Below are 21,361 nucleotides of genomic sequence, written 5' to 3'. Positions count from 1 at the left end.
CAAGTGAGATTGAGGATTTATTTCTAGATCAGCTCTGGCTTCAATTGGTACTTTTATATATTAGCACTCATTCAATACACAAATAACACACTCAACATCAAAATACAAACTGAACTCTGAACGATGTGAAGTTTGACACTTTCATAACGCCACGCGCTGGAAGCGGAAATCAGTGACGCATCAGTCAAGCCACAGAACATACTCTATCCTAGGTATCTTCTGTGAGTTGGTTTTTGTTAAAGGACTAAAAATTTGATTCGAATGCTGATCGTTCAATCAATTATTCTTAGAAAGATTCGTAACCAAGCATCCTAAACAGGTTACTCAACTGATTCGGAATAAATACTAATTTTGACATGTGAAATTAATCAGTTAACTGGATGGCTTGCAATGACGTTTATCTCTGGCCCATAATAATACGTGCTAAATTTGTGTAAGAGGTTTAAATTTATGCGGCAATAGAGTAAAATCATGCTATAGGTCGATAAAAACAAACAAACGATTAGACTATTTCTATACAAAAGTGGATTTTCATAATTGTCTATTTATGTATTTAGTTCTATGATCTGAAAAAATTTAGAGAAGAAAAACTTAACCTTTAACGAAAAAAAAAAATAAATAATTATTTACGAAAATGGAAGAAGTTGATAAAATAATATTAGATACTTTAAAATTCTTAAATTGGTAAGTAAATCTATTGATAATTAAAATTAAATACCTTAAATATTACTGAAAGTTTAGAATTACCGTATTAACTATCAACAATTTAAACTATTTTATGATTTAAATACAGCATAATAGCTAATTCAATATTGTTTTCCAATACAATAAAGCCACCTTTTTAGTGACATCGATGATGATATTAAATCTCTTAAACAGTTTAATGCTGAAACGACGGTATCTGCAATTTCCTCATGTTTGGAGGTAATTATACAAAATAACAAGTTTACAAAAAAATTACCTCCTTCTATGAGTGCAAGACTAAAATTAGCGTCGTATTTAGCGGAACAAATAAAGGATTTGGGATTTTGCGGAGAAATGGGATACCAAACTATTTTATACTGTAATGAAGACGAAGTAAGGAAAGTTTTGATGTTTTTATTAGAAAGGTTACCTAGAGAAAGTACTAAAAATGTTCCCGAGCAATTGGGTTATGTACCTAGGATAATTAAATCACTTGAAGAGATTACTAAGAGATCTTCACTGAATAAATGGGTGCCTGTTTATTTTTTTAAACAAGGTGGTATACATGATGGTTATCCCTTAAAATCAATTTATTTGGATCTTCCCACAAATAAACAGAAAGGTAAAAAAGCATTAATTCTACTTCAAAATTATCATTAATCATTTATTTAGATTCTACAGAATACAGGATACATTATATACCTGAATTGATACAACAATGTCCTTATAAAAAATTAATTCCTTCCTTATTATTCCACGATAATGAAATTTCTGATAAATTAGACTTGTCTAAAGTCATGGAAAAATCTGAAAAAATAACTTTCGACCACATAGAAACAACATTCAATATTCCACAGTTATCTTACAAGGAATTAGTTGTTGAAACTAATTTGGAAAAAACACAACTTGAACAAAGGACAGAAGTGCTTACGCAAGAAGTAGAAGATCTTCGAAGTAAATGCATAGAAGCTCGGGATGCTATAGAAAAAAGAGAATTAGAACTATCCCAGGTAAGATATATCCATAACAAATGTTGTAAATCTATTTTATTATTCATATTTACACAATTTGGTTAATAGTAAATTTTTCTTTACCCAGCTGGTGAATTCTAGAGAAGAGGAAGATAAAAAATTGAAAGAAATTGTAGAAAAAATAAAATTAAAAACGAAAACAGCGACAGTTTTAGATAAAAAAGAGAATTTAACAAAATTACGTAATATGATTGAAAATACAAACGAACGTTTACAAGAATTGGCCAGACAATGGAATGAAATGCGTGAAACTTTAGTAGAAGAACACAGATCTTTAATTACGAGTGTTTCAAATAAGGAATCAGTGTTTCTTGCTCAACAAGATAAACTGAAAAACCTACAGGAAACAGAGACAAAGCTTAAGACTGATATTACACAAAAGAAAAAATCTGGGGAAAATTTATTACAGCAGTATCAGGAATTAAATCGAACTATAAACAGGTAAGTAGTAAGTCGAGCTTTTAACTATTGTCACCCAACTTGAACTTCTAGAAGCTTAATCAGTTTATTGTGACAGTTCTAAATTTCTCTCTATCTCAATATATTACTTGGTAAATTGGATGTCGATGCTTTGATACAGATCCAAGTAAATGTTTATTAATGTCAGATTTTATAATTATTCAAAAAACCTAAATGAAATTAATCATGTATTGAAATAGGCAAGAATATCTGAGTTGGTTTGATCTGGGTCATTGGGAATCAAAGAAAATAAAAAGGCCAATGTACTTGTTAAAAAATAAGCTCTTTATAACTTTCTGTGGTGAAGGAAATGTTTCAAAAAGAAATATTTTTGGTAGAAGTGAGGTGGTGGTGCCTTTGTAGACTGGAACTCTTCATATTTCTTCTTAAAGAGTGCTGTCAATTCATACTGTGCTTGATGAGGATAAATCCAACAGAATGCAGCTCTGTGAGACAAGGAATTTGTATGAACGAGGGTTGAATCTAATTGAGGCCAGTACAGATAGTAAGGGTCGTTTTTTTCTTTTGTTTTTGTGTATATATTTTTTTGTTTTTCTCATAGTTTTTCCTTTTTATTTTTTCGGTATATAACTTATATTTTTTGACACTTTTTCCTCTGATGTTTTTAAGCTTTAGTTTTTTTGTTTTTACAGTTTTTCACCAGTTCTCTCTTTGTGAAAACTTTATTTGAATTGTAGCTCTTTTTTCCTCATTTTTCTGCATAAATTTCAATCAACTTTTCAAATTATTCAAGTGGTTTGTATTTTTTTTTTATTTGTTCCTCTCATTTTCCATTTTTATACTTTTTTCGTGGATGTAGCTTAATTCACACATGTACTAAAAACTAACAAAACGTACAAGTATTGAAATGCTTCTTCTTCTTATGTTGTATATGGTTTCGAACGATAGAGGGAATACGCGAATACAATATGAATTTGGCTGAGTGCCGAAAGGCAAAAGGCCAAATTTAAGAAGACTGAAGGAGTAGACAATATGATTTTTTGAGGTTATATCAGTGTTTACAATAAAAATTGATAGTTTGTTGTGATTTGTGTTCAAATACATACTAGTGCCTGCAAGATAATTTAAACATTAAAATTAAGTGTTATTATACTACTGTGTTCATTCAACTTTCAAATATTATTAATTATAAATTTCTATTCATTCTTGCAACTAAAATTTTTATTAAGGGAAGTTTTAAAATTAAATTTATTTTCAGAAATATGTACACCAAAAGAATTTTGGAAATTATTGGAAACATCAATAAACAAAATTTCGATATACAAAAAGTATTGAAAGACACAAAAAGTATACAGAAAGAAATTAAAAATCTCAGCGGTCAAGTCGATAGATCTTTCACTCTAGCCGATGAACTTATATTTTACGTAAGTATAAAAATCACATTACAGTATTGATTAATTGAAATTTAATTAATAAGAATATTGATTTTACCATATATATTCAATATTTTCATGAATAATAATAAAATTTGTAATTTGTTTCCTCAAAAACTAAAAGATTAAAAAAAATAAGCATCGATATGGCTACTACAATGTATTTATATAAATGGTGTGGTTAAAAAACCACATGGGGCTCACTTAAGTAAATCAAAAGTAACAGTAAAAGTTTTAGAACATAATATTTCCAAACAATTTTTGGAAAAAATTCAAGTTCAGTCCCCCCAGACCCTTCCAAAATCTAATAGCTGATTGGAACCAGTACCAAAACCCTATTATGAAAATTTATCTACCAGGAAATGTGTTAAAGGTTCTTGACACAATAGAGATGAAACTGTGATAAAAAATTCAGCCCTCGGAGCTTCAAAATTAATCTGTTTCAAAAGTAGAAATATTCTGATTACAAATTATATTTAGATCATCAATAATTTTATTACTGATCTCTTACCAATTATTAAAACAATTAATTTTTTTATGCAGGATGCCAAACATGATGAGATTGCTCGACGGTCTTACAAATTATTAGTAGCCCTTCGAGAAGACTTTGGCAGCATACTGAAAACATCGGAAGATTTAGGCGTTATAGAAAGAGAATGTCGAAATTTGGAAGAACAAATCGAATTTGAAAAATCCAAAGAGATGGCCAACAAATTAGAAAAAGTATATTCCGACCTCAAAGAGATACAAAAAGAGATACAGAACTTGAGGGAACAGTGAAAAAAAATCATTATTATTCTCAATTGAATATATATTTATACTTTGAATTATATATCCAAAGTTTTTTCTATATCACACTGTATATAATACTACTACATCAACAAATACACGTTTCTATAACCAAGTTATCATCTTCAGACACTCGTGTGTTTATTTTGGAACATACAGTGGGTGTCTTGATTAATGCCCCATGGTGTAATATAATAATGGTTGTTCCTTGGGGCATCAGTGGTTCTATTGTTTCCGGAATAAAAATTTGTTTTAATTTATTTAAAAAAAAATTAGTTTTATACAATATCAACATAGCTAAAGTTATTTATTGGACCACAAGTAGTATCCAGGGTCAATACACCAACTTTTGGAATCCTGAAGTGAACGAAAACAGAGCTAGAGATTAACCCGAACAATGATGGCAACAACGACCACCCGAAGTCATCCAACATTACCCCGAAAAGAGGGATGATGATTGACTTTCTTAACCAACACATTCGACAAGTAACAAAACTACTTGAATTCTTTCATAGGAAATCAGAAACTTGAATAGTGATAAAATATTCATTTGAAACGAAGTATTAAACGTCATCTGTTCAATTTTGAACTAACGTTTGATTATAACTTTAAGTATCGATATCTCGAAAACAAAGCGAGATATCAAAAAATTTCATTCTTCTTTTACGACTTATTTTGGCCTAATATCCGCTGTTAAATCGCGGCGCCACGGATATCGTACTCTCCCCTACGTACAATTAGTAGTTTTGATAAATTTATTTATAATTACACAACTAATGAAAACAGTATAAAATTATGAAAAAAAATGCGTTACATTCTCGTCAATTATTGCAATACATTATTTCATATTAAGAAATTTTGAAGTATTCTATTTTCTTTCGTAAAAAAAAAGAAATTAATTAATAACTTACCTTTTCGTTACACCTTGTATCGCGTGGTATTATAATCAATAGTAGAAAAAAAAGAATAAAATTTTATAATCTATTACGAGGTTTTCACTGTTTTGATAAGCAAAACAAACAACTTTACGTAAACTAAAATGCAAAGATTCGCCAATCCTTCAATATAATTTCATATATTAATCGGAATCCAAAAATTTAACAATTGTTAATCATATAAAATTGGTTATGATTATTTGTTTACATCACAAGGAAGCAAAATGGCGTCCACCATTCCTGTCAAATGACCATAGAGTAATATGAAAATTAGACAGAGTTCATGTAAGTTTAATAGTACTATTGCAATAGACAGAAAGATCATCGATATACAACTAATAAATTTGAATTTAATCGCGTTGACGTCAATTTTGACTGGTGGTAGATAACGACCAATGATGGGAATAACAAGTTTTAAAAACGAGTAGAAAGTGATAGAGAGTTATAAACCTTCGGAATTCCAATAGAACAATTCCACTTACATACATACACTTCTTTCTAATTTTAATATCAATTCTATTAAAACGTTTTTTTTTAGACATTCGAAACAACAACGTTGCCAAATTAACAAAAACGATAATAATAAAGGAAAAATGAAAAAAAAAATTCTTAGTTTTCAATTTTTTATTACTTTTATGTCTATTATATATGCAAAAGTTCGTTTTTTGGTGCATTATGTGTACATTTAAATCCGTTTCAAAGTGCAAAAAAACGCGATTAACGACGTTTACCAAGTTTATGTTTGCAAGTATCAGGCTCGGGATAGGCTTCCCTAGGCGGTATGAAGCTCAACATCATGATATGCCGCATGTAAGTCCTCGATTGGCGGAAACTAGTATCCGTTCCGTGTAATCTATCTAGTACGCCAAGTACGCCAAAACAATTATTAAATCTGAGAATAAAAATTGAATTTATAATAAACCACATGTTGTATCGAAAAAACGTCAATTCCCGTCATATGTCAATAGTGACAAATGACACAAGTTATATAAATATAACTTACTTTAAATGGTGGAAATCGTGGGCTTCCGGCGACGGGAAAAACGGTAGATGGTAACCCGAATGGGCGTTCAACGTAGATAAAATGGCGAGCGTAAACCATAACCAGGAAGTAGCAACGTGTGAACCCATTAGAAAAATTCCCAAAAATGGCGGTAAAAGATTCGAAAAAATATGTTCTATTGGATGACAATAAATAGCTGTTACTGCTATTGGTGCCGTCCATTCATGGTGTTGTTTGTGGATGTACTTGTATAAATACTTACTATGCAAAACCCTATAAAAACATATATTCAATATATTTATTTTTGTCATTTTTTGATTGTTAAAATTAACTACCGTACGAACATAATCCGTTTTAAGATTATGTTCGCTATACGAAATTTCAATATTGACAAAAAGTGTATAGTGTCATACTACGAGGGTGATCCTAGAAGTACCTGATGCAACAAAGAAAACAAAAATTTTGGGAAAAAATCTGAATCAGTAGAATCGTATCCGAAGGTAAAAACTGCACTATCAGTCAGGGAAAGTTTATCGGCAAATTATCTTCCAGGTCCTTTGGGTGCTCTGGTGCGTTATCCAATAAAAACAAAGCTTTCAATGGTAAGTTATTGGTATCAAGATAGTCCTTGACGCTCGGGGTACAAATTAAGAACCTGCGTGATCTTTGGATTCGATCTGACATCACCTAAAGTTAGATTATGGATTTTCTTTAATGCTCTAACAATCTCCAAGTGATAAACTAGTATTTGCTCACAAAATTAACGTCAATCGGTCTTTCATCAACTCAACTTTCATAAACATCACCGAAAACGTCAAGACCGAAGCTCTGCAGAGGAAACGAATCCTTTATCGGGGCTCTACCTAGTATAAATCCCACCAAATTGAAAATATTGATTAATACCGATATATTCTGTACATAATTGGAGCTACAAGGATTAATTGGCAACACTGTGCGATTTTAAACCTTGAGACGGATCTGTTATCAAATATTAATTAAATCTGGTACATAATATCAATTATTTCTTCGTTTTTCCACAAGTCTTGACAAGTTAAAAGGATTTCGTGCACTACAAACTTCTATCAATAAATTTTCCTGTGATTTGATGAAGTTCGAAGCTCTGCAGAGGAAACGAATCCTATATCAGGGCCCCGCTTAGTATAAATTCCGGCCAAATTAAAAATAATGACAGTTCCCTTCATATTCCGCACATAATTAATTATCTAGTTAGAATAAATGTAGGGGCGAAAAAAAAATTAATTCAAGATATTTTTTGAATGAATCGAATTTTTGAAAACGTTTTGTAACGGCCTCGTACATTATTATAGGAGAATATAATAATTTAGGGATTTTTGATTTAATATACAACTATGCAAAATTCGTTTCCAAAATTTCGTTTAAGGAATACAAAAAAATTAGCAATGACATTGTTTTTTTTTATAATTCTTGTGGTTTTTTTTGAAATAATGAAAGTAAGATACCAAAATAAGTGAAATCAACTATAATTAATGGTGGTTAGTTTAAAATACTGGGTGACTCATTAAAAAATACCATGAAAACATTCCAGTTTGTATCACACTGTATTTTATTAAATGAATATTAGAAAAATTAATAATGGTCAGACTAAAACAAAAATTACGTCTTGAATTTAGTTAAAAGGGAAAGTAAATGTTATAACTTCAAATACTTTTGGAGTTACCAGTTTTTTTTTTTCGAAACTTACCTATGGGAATAATAAAAACCGATCTCCTCGGTTAAAATATGGACAGCCAATTCGAACAACACCCAGTGGAAAGTGGGTAGTTCACGTAAAGGTGGGTATCCTCTCCATTTCATGGCCCAGTACATAAGAAACGATATTGGTATACCCATCACGAATTGGTTAAACAGAACGCAATAAATTACCTAAAATAACATTTACAATACACAGGGTTCAATAAAAGCAACGATTATAACCAGAAAAATAACCCGGTTTTGATGTAAAATACATTTCTTCCCTGAATTTACTATTTACAAGGGTTGTATTCTCCCCCGGCCGCTCTGATACCCACTCAATTCAAAGCGACCTAGATAAAGGAAAGTGCTTACAGCAATAAAATGCAACTAAGTCTAGAAAGGAAACAAAAAATCAAAAAATGCCCAAATTCAACTCACAAGAGGATACCCCCCGACACGTAACGCCGTATTTTATAAACAAATGTCGAGTTATACATCGGAGATAGATGCAAAGAAGCCGAAGGACCACCTGGATTAGATCTTGTCTTATTGAGACGTCCAGAAAACCAAAGAAGACAAGCCAACAGTCCAATTCTTAACAAGACCTTCCAGAATCCATGGGGAGAGAAAGGGGTGGCGCGAACTGCGACAGAGGGCGGTGGAATTTCCTTCTTAGAGGATTTGACTAGAGAGCAAATTATTCAGCCTTCCTCATTGAAGCCAGAAACCCAAGGAATATAATTTGTAGGAGAATACCAATAGAATTGGTGGAAGGGACAAACCGGTAGCCGTCTTAGTATTTGGAAGAAGAAAGGCTCGAAGAACCAGCAACCGCTAGGCAGTCTACAGCGAAGACAAAACCCGGAGCTGGAGAACTGAGATCATCGACACATGGTACAGTTATGATACAATTATTTGCTATAACATCTAAAGACAAAATTCATTGAGAATTTATATTTCACCATATAGATTTGAACTTTCTTGGAGCGAACTTGCTAGCTGGTGGCTAAGGCGTTTATTGGAGTATTGTGGACAACTTGTTAGTGTGCGAATGATTTTTGCATTGCTGGAATCCGTGAGTCAGTCGAGTATGCCCGACGACGAAGTCTCTACGACTCATGGGAGTGTTGCAGCTCATCCAGTAGTTTGTCCATCGCCAAAAGCTTTTGGCGAAAAATCTGTAGCTTCCATTCTTTTTCTGATTTCACCATCTCCAAGCCAATCGTTTTAGCTTCATAATGAGCCGTCTAAGTAGTTATTGAATGATTTTTTTTTTGGTAAAGAAAAAATATCAAACGAAAAGAAATCTAAAACAACGACAAATGGTTAAATTAACCCATCAATATTAAGTGTTCCCTCCTCTTGGTTCGGGACTTCCAGCCAGAATTTTTCTCTTAAGTTCATCCCATGAATGCTCGATAGGATTTAAGTCCGCGCTGGCCAATTCACGGCGACATTTCGTGAATACTACCGTACATAACTTGCAGTATGTTAACGGGGATTGTCCTGCATTAGAATGAAGTTTTCGCCTTGGAAACTGGCTTAGTAAAAGACGCGATCCCTTAAAATTTCCTATATGTATCGGTTCGTCGTTAATCCTCGCCAGTTTCAATAAAAACCAACTCGGTTTTTGCTTCCAATGGAATGCTAGTCCAAATCCATCCAGAAACCTCCTCCAAAAGCCACGTTTTGTAACTTTTATGTAAGAGTTTTTTCACCGGGTCTTCTGTAGACTATATTTCGACTGAAAAGAGAACAAGCCTTTTTAACCATTCGTCGCATTTCTCTGAGCTCTTGTTGGACTTGAGCACCGGTGAAGTCCCGATTCCTCAGCGATGTGCTGACATCGACCAGCATTATCACTTGGTGTGTCCAGATTCAAGCAGAATCTTGTTTTCGTTAACGTTGCTGTGCATCGGTTGACTTTTGATGGGTAATCGATAGTGGTAGCTCAGGTAGATAACTATTTATAAGAGCTGGTTACCGATCATGACAAATCGTTAAGCTGCGAAAGCACGAATTATTACAATAATGTCATTTTGGAGCTAATACCATTAAATTTAAGATTTTACGAAGATCCGTCTTCTTGCTATTGACTTACGATTTTAGGAGTGTGGACTGATTCGATTTTTTTGCTCACGAATGTAGATATTAGACTAAAACTGATGAACGATCGTCAAGTTTTTCAAAATAAGCATTAACTGTTGATATCACGTCTTCATTGTTGGAAAATCTTTGACCAACGAGCCGTTATTTCAAGTCTGGCAACAGAAAATAATCCGAGGAGGCTAAATCTGGCGCATGAGGTAGCAATTCAAATTTTAATTCATTAATTTTGGCCATTACAATAATGGATATGTGAGATGATGTAAGAAACACTTTCTTCTTAACCAAATGCTGCCGTTTTTACTTCATATCTTCGGTAAAAAGTTGCAATAATACTCGCCGTTAATAGTTTTTTCGTTTTTTAAGATAGTCAATGTAAATTATCCCGCGTACATCCCAAAAAAACGACGCCTGTAGATGAAACAGTCTTTGTCTTCTTTGGAATCGGTTTTCCATTGTTTTGGTGGTTGTTTGTTTCGGGTGTTTCATCTATGGTTATGAAAAGGCGCAAAGATTCGGCCAAAGGTATGTTTCAAGCAAGTACCGCCATCTCTGGGGTTCTTCCGGGACCATCTTCGCATTCCAAATGCTAATGATAGTTTCCACATAATACATATTAAGATACCACAATTTTTAACGTAATCACGCATTATACGGACCCAAAGAAGTCACAAACCTAACCTATAAATGCTAAATTTTCCAATTTTTCGTTAGGAATTCCAACGACAAATTTTTTCTAATATGACGTACGTTATCAGAAAAAAATATCACCCGGTATGATAGCGTATTACTTAAAACATCGATTACTAAACTTTTTTCATGATTTCAAGTAAAATTTTCTGCTCAGAAAATATGTTGAGGGGTTAGATGAGAAAGTCGCAAATATTTGCAATTTTTCGCGTAATTTTCGATTTTTCTACATCAATATCTTCAAATACGCACTTCGCATTTTCAATTTTATATCAAAATTTAACGAAATTAACATAAATAATTCACTTAAACACAGAAACTTCCAAAGTTTCAACGTACACCGTTTTCTTTAAACGCCATATTGAATCACGTGTTTTGAGCGTCTAGGCGACGAGGAATAAGAAGTTAGACAAGAAGAAGAATACAGTGATACCAACTTCGACATCGTACTTGGGGATTTTTAATTCGAATTTACCGTTTTACGTTGAAACTTTTCAGTTGACAACAATGATTTAGAAACGTCAAAATATTGTTTATACTTACATGCATTAGTTTTTTGTTATCTACTGGTTCGTTGGTACCCGGTTGGATTTTATATCTTCTAATAACCGAAGGTAAGTTGGTGACGTCCATAAAAGTGTAAATACCGCCGAATAACCAATAAACACCGAAAGTTATAAGCAATGATCCGTAAACCCAAAGATTGAACGGATCTTCGCCCGCTATATCCAAAAATTTATTCCACTGCGCTTGCCAAAAATCACCCGAAGCCCCCCAGAATCGTTGACAGTGCCTGTAAACAATTTCGTTTCACTACGGGGTGGGTTAAAACAAATGCGAATTTACCAAGTAATTGAATTTCTCGCTGCCGCAAAACAAATTAATGCCGTACTTAAAACGATTAATACACTTCTGAGTGACGATAAGATCGATGGATTGTTCTGTACATTTTGAAGGTGATTATTGGAGTTATTTTTTCTCGCAGGCGTCACTTCGGCCCCCGAAGAGGAGGAAGACTCGTCTTCGTAATCTTCAAACATTATAAACCCTGCAAGTTTCGGTGAAAATTTTAATTTATAATTTGATGTCTCGAACTGTCTTACAAAATAAACTAGTAGATTGCATACGTCAATAACATTACCAGTGTTGCCATTCTCAATCATTAAGTAAATAGAAAAAATTAAAATTCAAGGTTAGGTTAGGTAAAAAAATCCTTACAAAATTTGACGTATTATGGACAATTTAATTCTCTCTAAAATTCCCATAATAGGAAATATTTAATAACTACATAATCATATAAAGAAAGTACCGATTGAGCAACTAATAACGACTATATTTCCGGGACATTAAAAATATAATTAACTAGTTATAATTTCGTTCCCAATTCTAATGCCTTGATACGCCTCTGCGCGCTACGCCAAATGGTAACAAGTAAGGTTACATGTCCTCTCTTTTTCCTAGTCTAGCATCAAATGCAGTCACTTTCACGAAACTAAATTGTTTATTTTTATTTTGTTTATATTTGAACTCTCATCGTATACAAACACACCGATTACATGAGTGGATTGGAATAGATAATACGAATATATAAATAAATCATTGTTATAACGTACTTTTTTTTCTGAAATTCCTCTTCTGTCTTTTTTTTGTAGTTTTTTTTGACATAACCTATGATTTCACTTCAATTTATCTAACTGTTTTATACAGTCAATTCGACAAAAGGCAACAAAACTATGCATTGAATTTATTATTATTATCTACTACGTACTAACAGCAAATAAACAACGTACTTACAACAAATTGCATTATTATTATACGGACATTTAAATATTTCAATGAAGTGTACGTACTGGTAAATGAAAAAATTGACCCAGGACAGAGCCGGACTGGATACATAAACATTTATTACATATTTATTGAAATTATAAGTCAAACTACGGATATATCTCGTAAATTAATGAAATGGTGTGGTACGGGGGATAATACAATTTTATTGTTCAAAAAAAGGATCTAATTGCAATAAATTGTTCCACATATAATATATAAATTAAAAAAATATCTCCTCGTATACTAAAATTGACATTAACACATTTTGAAAGTAAACGAATATCTATCTTATTCCAATTACTTTTCAAGCAAACCCCGTATCTAATTAACTTTTAATTAATATAATGTATATAGTCGTGGTATAATTTTGTTTTTAAATTAAATTAAAATATACTAATGCCCTTTTATTTTATGTAGTATTTGTTATTATTATACCTCGAAACGATTGTGCATTTATTTGCAACGGATAGAATCTACTAAATTAATAAATCTCGTAAAATTTTATTTTTAGAATTCTATTGTAATTATCATATGGTTTGTAAATATATATTTTAATTAAATAATAAGTTCTAATTGATCTAATTAGATTATAAATACTTACTATTTATTAATAATGATAACAATCAGAAAATACGCAAAAACACAAGTTGTATTCATAACATCAATACAAGCTTTATCTAAAAATAGAATATATTAGATACTTTCATAACACTGCCATCTAGATATGATTCAGGTAACTATAGAAAGTTTGGTAATATGTTAAGGAAAATCCTGTAATTTGTTTTGGAATGATACAATTATTCAACGATAGGTGGCTATAAACATCGTTTATATTCTAATAGTTACTCAGTCGGTAAATCATAGACAAATTAATAAGAAAAATAGGTAAAATTTAAAATGTAGTTAAGTTGATTCTAAATATTTGATATGTGGTGATGTTCCAGACAATAAATACTAAAGTGATTAAATTAAATAAAAACATTGTTAAATGGTTTATAATACGTTAGTTTCTGGACTTTTAGATCAAATTTCGAATTATTCCAACAAACACTAAAAATTTTTGGTAACATATTAAAGACTTTTTATTATTTTTACATTTTTGTTGTTTTAACTATTTTGATATTTTTTTTATATCTTTAAACTTAAAGTACATTTCATCATTGTGGAAAACAATTTTCAGTGATTTTTACTATTATTTCTCACGAAATATTTCGGTTTAAGAGAAAATAAGTTTTTCAAAATTTGGTAAAAAAATTGGGATGGATTAAGTTGAGAAAACTGTAAATTACCACTTATTAGTTAATTAGAAATTATTTGCAACTGGGATTAGATTTGTTGCAATAATGAAAATATTGTCAGAAACTGCAGAGCTCAGACGTAGTATTCTCAAAGAAAAGAAAGATGAGTTAGCAAAAAATCAGTACAATTGGAAATAAAATGCAACTGGAAAGGAATTTGCAACAAAATAATGAGTGAAATAGTTTTTATTTCAAAAACAGCAGAGCTCAAACCAACAAAAGTAGCATTAAAAATTTGTCTAAATGAATTGTGACTTTTTGAGCCAAAAAAGATGAAATTCACTAGAAATTCGGTATAATTAGGACTAAAGTACAAATAGAGACAGATCTAGACCTATAAAATTAGTGGAATAGTTATTATATTTTAAGATTAGGAATAAACAAATGCCAAGAGTCTAGAGAGAATTAGAGAAAAATACAACTGGAAAGAGATTTGAACCGATATAATTAATGAAATAGTTATTTTATCGTCATGTTTCAGGGCTCACATGAACTAGAGTATTTCCAAGGATTTTTTTGAAAGAATTGACACAGTTTGAGCTTAGGAAGATGAAAATTATCAAAAATTGAGTACAATTAGAAATAAGATTCAAAATGGAAAAAAATTAGAGCAATATAACTAGTAAAATAATTCTTATAATAGAGACCAACTAGCGTGTTTTCAAAGATTTTTCTGAAAGAATCTAGACAGTTTGAGCTCAGAAAGATGAAAATCATCAAAAATTCAGGAAAATTGGGATGTTTTTAATAAAAAACCCGATAACAGTTGAATTATTTATTCAAGTATGATCTAATTACATTATTTAAAAAAAAAACAACAAATAAAAAAATCTTTTACGATTAAATAACTACATTATAAATATGCCGAATGAAAATCAGTTATTTTAAAAAAAGAAATGACAGTACATTTGAAGAGAAATTATAAAAATGACCATATCACAACTATACTTATAAAAAGTGGGAAAATACAAGAAAAACAACATGAAAATACGAAAATTAAACGTGTATATACAATCAAAAAGTTTAAATAAGTACTTTCGCATAGTGTTTATATAAAATAAGTGTAAACAATTGTAAAAATCTCATCAGCTGTGACAATGGACAATAATTCAAGATTATTATAGATAAATACAGTGATTAAATATCAATTTTCATTTTAATATTAATTAAAACAAGTTTTATATGAGCAATAATAATTTATAAATAATTTAGGTAATTGTATCAGACCCCCCTCGTTTTTTGGCTTTAAAAAATTGAAAAATCATCTGATATCAATTAATTTCCTTTCAAAATGTTCATTTTACAAAAAACAAATCACTAAAATGAAAACTTATATTAGTTTCATAGATTTAAATGTTCATGAATGAATGTATAATTATTTATTTTATTATTATTTTACATTTTTCTCTCAATATATAGAAAATAACAAAAAAATTGAGAACAAATCATACAAAAATGTTACAGGCCATTTGAGCGAATGAAAAAGAATAGCTAGTAATAATTTTTGGAGTTTTCCAGTTTTAATCTGATTTGAAGCTCAAGTTGTCTAAAAGACGCTTCACCACTGGGCATAAGAGCTGTGGTAAGCCTTCCGGTGAGGAAAAGCCCATGCTTTTCAAGTTTCATCAGTAAAAATATTCAAGTGAGATATTTCCTACATTCTTTTTTTGTTAAAAAGGAGATCTTTGAATAAAAATTCATTTAATTCGAATGATTTTTTGATTTTCTAGAGTAAAAAAACAAAAGGACCACGATAATATAAAATTACCATATTTTCTTGCAAACTATTTCTATTCGACAAATACCTTCATGTCCCACGACGATTTATTGATTCATATTATGATTTCAAATCATTTTGATATACAGTGTGTCCAACATATTTTATTTCAACCAGGATTATTCTTCAAATTTCCTTCCGGGTATAAAAAACCTTCTCCCTTTTGTGAAATGTTCAAAACATAGTTAGAGATATGGGATTTGAATAAATTCCACAAAATTTTATTAAAATTTGTTCAAATTGTATATAAAAAATAATATTAATTAATGATTTTTGCCACTGAATTAAATATGCGACTTGAACCACCTTGTATATTAAAAATTTTCCACAAAAAATATAAATACTTAAAACTTTAGTAACAAACTATATTTTTACAGTTTCATAATTTATTGAAAATACAGGGTGTTGAATCTTGAATCTCATTAAAATAGATCAAAACGCTCAATGTAAAGTAGCAAAAATCTAGCTTTATTAAAATAAATGAAAATTTTGACCTTCAAACTCTGATTCATACAAGTAACTGTCTCATTAATATTTTAAATACTAAATACATTGTATTTTTTCCCTCGATAACAATGTTTTTGGTATTTTCCTTTTAAATAGTTTATAAAAATTAGTTACAATACCTAAAATTTGTTATTCAATCCCCAGTTATGGATACTTTATAAAAATAATACCAATTCCAATATTTCTAAGACCACAGGATCACTAAATTTTTGTTAGTACAAAATTCAATCTAAATCGTCATGGAACACTTTGTATATTGTTACCACAAGTATAATTTTCGATCACCATACGATTATATCTGGTTTACTATTATCTACTAGACATTTAAGTGATAAAATTTTTTCTAATTCATTTAGAAAACGCATTTGTGTCCTCTATAATTTTTTTCGGAATTTTTTATTAATAAATCAGCTTAAACCCAAACGCCGTGAGGATTTTTATTGGTAGGTACGGCGTTTTCTAGTTGTCTAGGTGAACCTATCATCTTTCTAGTACTACCAGATTTCAAAGGTCCCTCCAAAATTTGTCTGATATCTTCCGGAGGTACTATACTCAAACTTTCCAAATTAGCTTCTTTCATTTCAGAAACTAAATGTTCTACTTGCTTTTTCTTTTCCAATATGGCAGTTTCCAAAGAAGCGACCTAGGAACATCGAACACTGAATACAACAGAAGAGTCTAAGGCACCAAGGAAAATTAGAAACAAATACAGTTCGAAATATAGAGCAGAAATGGAATCTTTAATAGAAGAATCCCTTACAAGAACACAACAGCATCAATTGAATTGTCTTTTAAGTACAAAAAGTTATTATTTCATCAAAATGAATTACTATTTGGAAACTTTGAATCGCAGTAGTTCAAATGTACAATAGAAAAAGTGAGAAGCATCAGGAACGATTAGAAACTAAAACCACAACATCTAATACAAGAAAAAAATGATAGACTTCAACTTAGATGGTTGATACACCTGAAATGAGGTGGAAAGGTCTTCCAAATGAAGATATCTCATCCATAACAATAATGTAAACAATTTAACAGAAAAAAATATCATTCCAACCATTAAAACAGCTATTCAGGACCTCCAAATTACAGTAGTTCAAATATACAATACATAAAAATAGTTAGAAGCATCAGGAACGATTAGAAACTGAAACCAAATCATCTAATACAAGAAAAACATGATAGACTGCAACTCAGATGGTTGATACACCTGAAATGAGATGGAAAGGTCTTCCAAATGAAGATATCTTGTCCATAACAATAATGTAAACAATTTAACAGAAAAAAATATCATTCCAACCATTGAAACAGCTATTCAGGACCTCCAAATTACAGTAGTTCATATGTACAATACATTAAAATAGTTAGAAGCATCAGGAACGATTAGAAACTGAAACCAAATCATCTAATACAAGAAAAAAATGATAGACTGCAACTCAGATGGTTGATACACCTGAAATGAGATGGAAAGGTCTTCCAAATGAAGATATCTTGTCCATAACAATAATGTAAACAATTTAACAGAAAAAAATATCATTCCAACCATTGAAACAGCTATTCAGGACCTCCAAATTACAGTAGTTCATATGTACAATACATTAAAATAGTTAGAAGCATCAGGAACGATTAGAAACTGAAACCAAATCATCTAATACAAGAAAAAAATGATAGACTGCAACTCAGATGGTTGATACACCTGTAATGAGGTGGAAATGTCTTCCAAATGAAGATATCTCATTCATAACAATAATGTAAACAATTTAACAGAAAAAAATATCATTCCAACCATTGAAACAGCTATTCAGGACCTCCAAATTACAGTAGTTCATATGTACAATACATAAAAATAGTTAGAAGCATCAGGAACGATTAGAAACTGAAACCAAATCATCTAATACAAGAAAAAAATGATAGACTGCAACTCAGATGGTTGATACACCTGAAATGAGATGGAAAGGTCTTCCAAATGAAGATATCTTGTCCATAACAATAATGTAAACAATTTAACAGAAAAAAATATCATTCCAACCATTGAAACAGCTATTCAGGACCTCCAAATTACAGTAGTTCATATGTACAATACATTAAAATAGTTAGAAGCATCAGGAACGATTAGAAACTGAAACCAAATCATCTAATACAAGAAAAACATGATAGACTGCAACTCAGATGGTTGATACACCTGAAATGAGGTGGAAAGGTCTTCCAAATGAAGATATCTCATTCATAACAATAATGTAAACAATTTAACAGAAAAAAATATCATTCCAACCATTGAAACAGCCATTCAGGACCTCCAAATTACAGTAGTTCAAATGTACAATACAAAAGAAAAATCAGAAGCCAGAAAAATAATTATGGGTGTTAATTTAATATTTACCTCTCGTTTTAAAGTTTCTGCTGTCAAGTGATGTAAATCTGTGCTCTGTTTAGCTAATTCAATATCTTTTTGAAGCCTCTCGACTTCGGTGAGTATATTCCTTTCAAGGTGTTTCAAAGATTCTGCCCTTCTACTCTGGACTCGTTGTTCTAACTGTAATTCATCCATTAGAAGCCTGAAAAAAATATATATTTCACATTCATAAACCAAATGAACGTTATCATTAATTACCGTATTTTATTTTTACATTGCAACAATTCAGTTTCACAATTCGCCAATTTCGATCTTAACAAAGTAATTTCTGATTGTAAAGTTTTTTCTTGTTGTTTTACAATCTCACTTTCTTCTTCTACGTAACTCAGAGCTTGGATCTTGAAATAAACACCAAATAATTACAAGCAAAATTTTTTTTTTTCAATAAACTCACTTGTTCTTGATGATTTTTACTTATATTTGATATTGCTATTAACTCTTGTGTTATAAAATCTAACTGACGCTGTTTTTCTTTTTCCTTTCCTTCTAGAAATATAATTTCAGCATCGTACTGTAACAAAAAAATTTTATAATTAACCGAAAACTAGGATTAATAGATACGATACCTTATTAATATCAGCCTGTTGATTAGATAATTTTTCTCGTTGGTAATTAATCAGTGCTACCAGTTCTCTATACTGGGTATTATAGAACACATTATTTTGAACTTTGTTTCGGTTTTCATCTTTATCCTTCTTTATATGTTCCTATGAGATTAATAATAAATAGAAGTTTAAAACAAGAATATAACAAAAATATTATACTAACAGGTATATTTCCTTTTTTAAATTTGTCATGGTATATTGAAGACGTTGGAGGTGGTGGATCTCTGTATGGAGGAGGAGCAGGTGGTGCCACTCTTTGACTAGAATGATCTGACACATCAGAACCACCGGAACAGTTACTTTTCTTTGGAGAACTGTGTGCAGAGTGTGATAAAGATTCCCTTACTTCTAGAGAAGTAAATTTCGTTTGTGGAATACCTTTTACTATACCTACATTATCATAAGTTGGTAAATAACTGCCGCTGTAAATGAAGACATCAAATTTTATATTAAATTCGATAATAAATTGCGAATGTACCTGAAAGTTCTATTGAGATCTTGTTGTTGATCAGAAGAATCGAGTGTATTTACACAGTGAGTTGGGGTACTGCTGGCACTACTAGAATTTTTTATTTTTGACTGTTGAGCAAATTTAACACTTTCGCTACGTTGGAGAATGAATTGAACATCGTTTGAATATTCTCCCCATTTCATGACGATCTTCATTGGGTTTTCGTTTGGAGAAAGCTGTCTCTCATTATTTCTCCATCTTTCTATTAAAGTAAATCTACCAGATTTACCTGTAGCATGAGCGAGTGCAAATACCACATCCTAAAAATTAATTATTGATATGTTAATACAGGTTTTTATTTCGACATGTAAAATGTTCAATATTGATTAATAAATGTGACATAGTAATCTAAATATATATCAAAATTACTTGACAAGTTGTTGCTTCCGTAACGCCACAAACTATACGTTGTATTCCTTCCACCCAAACCTTTAATTCCATTGTTAATTATATTGAGGTAACTAAAAAAATATTAAGTGTAAGGGTAATATTTCACGATGTAGAAAAACCTTACTTTCAGGACATATTTCGAGTTGTATTTTATTTAGGTATTTAAATAATAATCACATATTTCTTCATAATTCATTTTTACGTCCCCAATTGTGTTATTTAACTTAATAGAACTTATAACTGTGACATTTACGTAGATATGTCAATTTTTTGTTTTGATTTAAATGACAGTTGTCAAATAAATCGGTCAAGATCACAAACCACATATTACGTCAATATGGATGCACATCTGAAAAGGCCGCTATAGAAATATTCAATTAATAATTTTTAAAGTTTAATAATATATTAACCATTTAAATCGATATACAAGTATATTTTGAATTATTATTTATTTATATTGCATTCACGACTATCAACTTTCCCGTTCCATTTAAATGATACACAGAATGAAACGTAGTTCAAATTGTTAAGAAACCGTGATAACGCAAACAATGATCGCGCTAGTGCGTGCTCTTGACATCGAAGTTAATCTACTTTTTACGCACTGATCGCCGTTGAACGTCAAAAACATAACCTCACTTGTCTAGTGTAGTTTGTAGCTGCAGATACTCTGAACAATGACTTCTATGAGTGAAAGGCTGTCAGAAACAGTTGGCTACATACAGGAAAACTAAAATTTAACAGAATATAGAATTTGAAAATTTAAAAATTCCATGACAAGAACTAGTGATTAACTTCCTGATTTAATCGACAATCACGTTTTCTTATTAAATTTTTAGTTGAGTTTAAAAGTTGATCATATAAACACCGATCCATTAATCTATGTTTAAAAAATTCGTCTGGATCTAGATAATTGTTTGGATTAGTTGAAACAAACATTTGTTGCTCGAACGACATTTAAAGTTTATTTCTTCTATTCTTTCTTAAACAAATAATTTTTAAAATAAAATTATTCACATATCCCAACTTATTTAACCTCAAAATTAACAATAATAGACAATGTCATCATGACATCCATGACAGTTCTACCATAGACATCATAACCTACAGATAAGTAAAGCAAACGATGTTTCCAATTAAAGAAATGGAATTTCTTTACATATGATACCTTATAAATAATTTAAAATTGTTGATCAGTATTGAAATTTCTTATATACGCGCACAAT

At 30.7% G+C, this 21,361-nt stretch overlaps 3 protein-coding genes across 6 annotated transcripts; 1 reads left to right on the top strand and 2 right to left on the bottom strand.

Moving 5' to 3' along the window:
• The first annotated feature begins 563 nt into the window (after window positions 1-563).
• Window positions 564-5,410, top strand: LOC130449730 (coiled-coil domain-containing protein 22-like). The gene is made up of 6 exons (XM_056787710.1): window positions 564-684; window positions 846-1,306; window positions 1,357-1,694; window positions 1,783-2,156; window positions 3,394-3,559; window positions 4,112-5,410. The coding sequence occupies exons 1-6, from the start codon at window positions 635-637 to the stop codon at window positions 4,346-4,348; spliced, it is 1,626 nt and encodes a 541-aa protein (XP_056643688.1). The 5' UTR covers window positions 564-634; the 3' UTR covers window positions 4,349-5,410.
• Window positions 5,411-5,901: 491 nt separating this feature from the next.
• Window positions 5,902-13,306, bottom strand: LOC130449729 (fatty acid hydroxylase domain-containing protein 2). 4 transcript variants are annotated; one of them, XM_056787708.1, is made up of 6 exons: window positions 13,236-13,306; window positions 11,654-11,855; window positions 11,351-11,600; window positions 8,019-8,200; window positions 6,296-6,568; window positions 5,902-6,184 (listed from the first exon to the last, which is right to left on the bottom strand). In XM_056787708.1, the coding sequence occupies exons 2-6, from the start codon at window positions 11,845-11,847 to the stop codon at window positions 6,010-6,012; spliced, it is 1,074 nt and encodes a 357-aa protein (XP_056643686.1). In that variant the 5' UTR covers window positions 11,848-11,855; window positions 13,236-13,306; the 3' UTR covers window positions 5,902-6,009. The 4 variants fall into 4 exon arrangements, with proteins under 4 accessions (XP_056643686.1, XP_056643685.1, XP_056643684.1 ...); XM_056787707.1 differs by lacking the exon at window positions 13,236-13,306 and adding an exon at window positions 12,602-12,683; XM_056787706.1 differs by lacking the exon at window positions 13,236-13,306 and adding an exon at window positions 12,421-12,669.
• Window positions 13,307-14,692: 1,386 nt separating this feature from the next.
• On the bottom strand, window positions 14,693-20,440 carry LOC130449718 (ras association domain-containing protein 8). The gene is made up of 9 exons (XM_056787690.1): window positions 20,260-20,440; window positions 20,115-20,206; window positions 19,713-20,005; window positions 19,398-19,656; window positions 19,196-19,336; window positions 19,024-19,140; window positions 18,828-18,967; window positions 18,597-18,771; window positions 14,693-16,859 (listed from the first exon to the last, which is right to left on the bottom strand). The coding sequence occupies exons 2-9, from the start codon at window positions 20,184-20,186 to the stop codon at window positions 16,629-16,631; spliced, it is 1,428 nt and encodes a 475-aa protein (XP_056643668.1). The 5' UTR covers window positions 20,187-20,206; window positions 20,260-20,440; the 3' UTR covers window positions 14,693-16,628.
• Window positions 20,441-21,361: the final 921 nt, after the last annotated feature.

Source organism: Diorhabda sublineata, chromosome 10 (assembly GCF_026230105.1).
Source record: "Diorhabda sublineata isolate icDioSubl1.1 chromosome 10, icDioSubl1.1, whole genome shotgun sequence".
NCBI lineage: Eukaryota > Metazoa > Arthropoda > Insecta > Coleoptera > Chrysomelidae > Diorhabda > Diorhabda sublineata.
The sequence above is the reverse complement of the archived record's forward strand: the minus strand, read 5'-3'. Positions and strand labels throughout refer to the sequence as shown.